This window comes from Triticum dicoccoides, chromosome 3A (assembly GCF_002162155.2).
Source record: "Triticum dicoccoides isolate Atlit2015 ecotype Zavitan chromosome 3A, WEW_v2.0, whole genome shotgun sequence".
Lineage (NCBI taxonomy): Eukaryota > Viridiplantae > Streptophyta > Magnoliopsida > Poales > Poaceae > Triticum > Triticum dicoccoides.
Genome location: NC_041384.1, coordinates 520884911 through 520890263, shown reverse-complemented (window position 1 = coordinate 520890263; position 5353 = coordinate 520884911). Strand labels below are relative to the sequence as shown.

Genomic DNA, 5353 nt, shown 5'->3' with positions numbered 1-5353 from the left:
GAAAAGAAATTAATGGTGCGACATACGTGGTAGTGGTGGGGTGTGCGCCCGTCTATTCCTCAGGCCAAGCTCAAAGGCCAAGCTGATGTGTGGGTGTCCATGGTGAGTTGAATAGGACGCTAGTGCAGTTGGCACCCTTGTCGTCATGCGCGATGTGATCAGTTCTACGACAACGAGGATGAAGATAATCTCCCACCCTTTGGAATTATTTGTCGAAACAAATGGATGTATCTAGATATGTTTTAGTCTACATCCATATTTATCCATTTATACGACAAGTAATTTCGGACGAAGAGAGTATAACACATGGACCATTATAATCGATGATAGTAGACTATAATCCCAGTTGGTAATGATTTTTTCCCCGTGCATCAACCAGGGCCGGGATCGATCGGGATCAGTGCGCAAAGGGTATCGATTCCCGGGATTGAAAGGTTAAGGTTCAGTTCCCACGGGCAAGTTCGGCGGAGTGGTTTTGATTAGCGTTTTGACTGATGTGGCACCTACATATAGGTCTGTCACGTGCAACATCACTATTTTTGTTCATAAAGTTGCATAAATTTATTTCATAAAGGAAATATGAAATAAGATCTTTTGTGTGTGTGTGCAAGAAACAGTTTAATTCAAGCAGCAATCAATCATCTAGCACGTCAGAAACCACTTCTTCACAGAGCTGTACTCACCGATCCCGATCGATCCTGATCTTGACCCAACAACTTCCAACCAAACAACAAGCACTTCACAGTACGATTACACGTTGAACTGAGCTTTCAGTTGGTCTCCAAAGCTGACGGAAAAGATCTTTCTGATTGCGAAACAGTGATGCAACAGCAACCCCCTGAAGACTGGAGGCTCGACACGTTTTATTGGATGAGGCCACTCGATCACCCCTGCTTTCCAGAGCCAAGGAAGGGGCAGGCCTGCGGCTGCGCGTCGGCACCTGACGCCGACACCGTAGCCGCCTCGCGGAGCCTCCCGGCGAGCGCCGCCGCCTCCTCGTATTCCTCCTTGGGGCCCTTGACAAGCCCCGCGAGCAGCTCCCCCGGGTCGTAGAACACCTCCACGTCCTCCGCCCGCAGCTGCTCGTCCACCTTGAGCACGGCGACGCCGTAGAACTCGACCTTGTCCCCGGTGGGGGCGTTGCCCTTGTAGGGCCCCTCCATGTGGCCCCAGTGCCGGAACTTGAAGGCGATCACCGGTGGGCCGGAGTAGACCTTGACCACCTCCCACGCGAAGCCGCGCGGGAAGGCGGAGCGGAACAGGTCGTGCGAGGACTCGAACGTCTCGGCGGCGGCGTCGTACGCGCCCGTGGCCGGCAGGATCGGGCTGGCGAGCAGCGCGTTGTAGCTGCCCATGGCCAGCGTCTCCTCCCCCGTCAGGGCCCGCCCGCCGTTCACGGACAGGGTGAACCGGCCGGGGCTCACCGACTTGAAGTCCCCGATGCGGGCCTTGTGCGACAGCTCCATCTCCCACGTCTTGATCGCGTTCTGCACCGTCTCCTCCAGCGACCCCTTCGCCCACTCCTGCAAAGAAGGGACAAGAAACACGCGTGTGACGCACCGGTGCATGCAGATGCGGCCACCGGTTTGCCGCGAGGCCGCGACAAAGAGGCGTTCTTTCCCCGTCGCAGAAAACAAGAACCATGGCGTTCCTTCCACACGACGGACATAGGACGCGCGTGCGTGTGACGAACTGAAGATCGACGACGAAATACCTGAGTCCTCCCGGCCTCGAAGAGGCTGTTCACGGCGTCGTACGTGGGCGGCGCGCCGTGCCGCCACACGGTGTTCTTCTCGCCCTCGCCGGCCAGGTGAGACCTGTACTTGTCGCCGCCGGAGGAATCTCCTGCCGGTGCCGCCATCAGATCAGACGCGCACGCTGAGAGCCTGAGACACTCAACGGATGGTGACGAAGGTGCTGAGTGCTGTGGGTAGTCTCACGCTCGCCTTTGAATGCAATTATGGATGGCTGGATGGGTGGGTGGGGTTTTTAAAGGTGTGCGTCGGAGGGTATACAGGCTTGTTTATCTGACAGATGAACGTTTTTCCCTCAGGAAACCAATGTAGATGCTGCGCGTGTATATATGTCTTTTGCCTTTTGCCAGCCAGGCCATTGTTACCTGCCTTAAACTTTTTCTTCGATGAAAAAACACTCGGGAATTAGTGCTTGCTTAGACAATTTGTGGAAATATATTACTACTGTTACTGTCTTGATTGATGGAGTAAAAGAAATGTAGGTTTGACTACAGAGGTTATTTATCCGACGGAGAATCTTTTTGACACTTCGCTTCTAGACCTTGGCCACCCAAATTGACTGTCGCAAACTTATCTCAGCGCTTCATCTGCTTCTCATGGGTGATCACCACCTTCCTCATCTTACCCCTCTACTAAGAAAGGCACTACAACTCAAGACCAAAACTCCCCTTATACGCACTGAAAAAAAAAAGATAAAGTTATTTCGTCCTGTTAAGCTTACCGCCCTACGTTCTCCCCGCCCCCTCCCTGTTTTAAGTTTCTTCCTTTTATCTTTTGGGTTTCTACTAGACTAATAAATGTTTACTAAATATAAGATCATTTGATCAATGTTTACTAAACATGCCGAATAAAAACACAGTATTTCCTTTGATAAACTAATATAAATGTTTACTAAATATAAAAGTCCCACTTTTTTTCTATATCACATAAAAAATCTCACTAAATCTTTAACATCATAAATGTATAAACAATGGGGGCGCAATTGCAAGCTAACCTTACTGTAGCACAGATGCAATTGTCTAGTACCACTAAAAATAGGGTCAAACAGCGAACCAAGTTGTGGTTGAATGGTCAGAGGAACCGACGAGGCGCCTACGATGACTTCTTTTTAAATCTTAAAATGATATGCCGGCTCAGTCTCTCGAGGGTGTTCATTGGATAGGGTGTACTGGAGCCACTAGGGATCAGTATTCCTTGCTTGCTATCGGGCTAATTCGTAGTCGTAGCACTAGAAGCATGGAGAATGGTTAGATGAGTATGATTGAGATGTTAATTATATTATTATTATTATGGTGGGGTAAAAGTATTCAAGGCTTGACTACCGGGGTTATTTAACTGACCGAGAATCTTTTTGACCCTTTGCTTCCTGACAATGGCTACTCAAATTGATTGGGGAACATCACTTAACACAAACTTAACTCAGCTTTTCATCTTCTTATGCCTGACCACACCACCTTCCTACACCACCTTCCTCACCTTAGCCTTGTACCGCCTACAGCTCGAAGACCAAATACCACTAAAAAGTTTTTTTATTAGAAAAGAAGATTACCCCGGCCTCTGCATCAGATGATGGCAGCCCCTTTATGAATCAAAGTATCCAAAAGGTCTATGATTCAGAATAAGCTTGCTCAGAGGTGAAAAGGTAAAAAAACAAGTAAAAAGTGCCACAGCAGACGAAAACAGGACTAGATGACTAAACACCTATCCTATTATTACTGGACCGCCATCCAAACCGATTGTACATATCCGAGCTACCATCTTTCATCGTATAGACCAAGTAACCAAAGACTCCCTGACTCCCTGGCTTCCACTAAAAGGATTGCAGCTCGAAGACCGAATACCACTAGAAAATTAGGGCCGAGTTTAGCTAATTCTTTTCGAAATGGAAGGATGAGCCTAGCTACTGAATTATCTAGCAATTTGGTTTTATCGCCTCTACCTCTATCGGTCTTTCTTATTTTTATCTTATTTTATAAGAATGGTTATCCCCAGCCTCGTCTCTGTTGCTTTGCATCAGAATGATACATGCAGTCATATTATTAAGCAAAAGGTTCAAATAAATCTGAGATCCGGTACAGGCTCATAGTCTACGAGTCTATCTTGCCACCTTAAAACATGCACTCCTACCTCCCTAGATTGTCGACAATCAACATTGTGGTCCAACCCACGCTGATCCCTATGATTAGCGCCTTGCGTTGGAGGATAAAGCGCCCAGCTCTTTTTCAATTTTCTGCTCTCTTTTTTCACTGTAAGTGCCTGCATGAGAGTCTACCATTGTAGACGCCCTTATCAACCAAAAGGTCCAAATAGATCTGAGATCCGATACAGGCTCACAATCTATCAGCCTATCGTGCCACCTTAAAACATGTACTCCTACCTCCCTAGACTGTTAGACAATCGACATCATCGTTGTCCAACCCACGCTGATCCCGCTCGCCGCTAGCCAACAGAACCTAAGCCGCCATAGCCATACTATCCACCGTCCAGTTGCTACCCACGCACAAACCACATGCATGGGCATCGCCAGATTCTATCATATTCTTGATGGTAAATCACGATATAATATGCACCCGGCCACTAAGCATCTCTGCGGAGTACGAGGCCCGTGAGGACATCTGACATTCTGAGTGCATAATATATCTACCTGGCCGGCGGCTAAGCCTCATTAACAAGTACAAGCCTGATCACTTTCTCACAAGCAAACATTTGTACGTAGCTCAATTTGAGCTCATTATTTAGTAAAAAAAGGAGCATGCCCCTGACGGCTACAATGATACCGGTCACCTGCAACCCCTTTATGTCGTTTTACCCTTTTGTCGACAAAGAAAAAGGCCCCTTTACCTCGGTAAAAACAAAGCAGGATCTATCAAGCAACTAAATCACTTTCGGTGCCACACTGTTTGTAAATCCGATCACACGTACTACAGGGAACAAAGAACGCACAATTTAAATCTGGATTGATACTGATCTAAAACATCTTATATTAGTTTACGGAGGGAGTGAGAATTGACCGAGGATGCGTTGAAACTTGCTTGACTCCATTTTTCACTAAACGTAGGACACAAAGCTTGGTTCATATCAGTTGTAACTTTACAAGGCACATATGATTAAACCTCCTCAATGCCAATGGTTCCCTCGGACATATACTGACTTCTATAAAACATCATATTCATGAAATCAAACTCAGCTTGATCCTCACTAAACGATCCATCCGGCCGGGCAAACCTCTCAACCCGGTTTTTCTTTCGCTAATTGCTCGCTTTCTTGTGAAAAAAATAGCCGTGTTGCTATCTCCTTCAACCAACCATTGGACACTAGGCCGCTGCCACCACATTATTTCTTCATCAGTTCTGGAATATGGCCTTTGATTTTGATTTCTTCATAGAAGGGTCCCACCCTATCCCTAATAGCACGGAGCTGTTCTAATCTCTTCTTAAGCTGGGAGGAACGGAGGAAATTAGCTTGCGGGCTTTCGGCCTTGTTCACGTTGACATGTTGCATTGTGTAAATTGATGTGGTCAGTTACCTTTACACTCGTCCACAGCTAACAAAAGTCGTTGGGTTCACCTAAACCCAACAATATTGCGTTGGTGCAGTGG

The 5353-nt window shown here is 47.2% G+C and overlaps 1 protein-coding gene across 1 annotated transcript; it reads right to left on the bottom strand.

Moving 5' to 3' along the window:
• Window positions 1-599: 599 nt before the first annotated feature.
• Window positions 600-1965, bottom strand: LOC119268932 (pathogen-related protein-like). The gene is made up of 2 exons (XM_037550652.1): window positions 1715-1965; window positions 600-1523 (listed from the first exon to the last, which is right to left on the bottom strand). The coding sequence occupies exons 1-2, from the start codon at window positions 1859-1861 to the stop codon at window positions 885-887; spliced, it is 786 nt and encodes a 261-aa protein (XP_037406549.1). The 5' UTR covers window positions 1862-1965; the 3' UTR covers window positions 600-884.
• Window positions 1966-5353: the final 3388 nt, after the last annotated feature.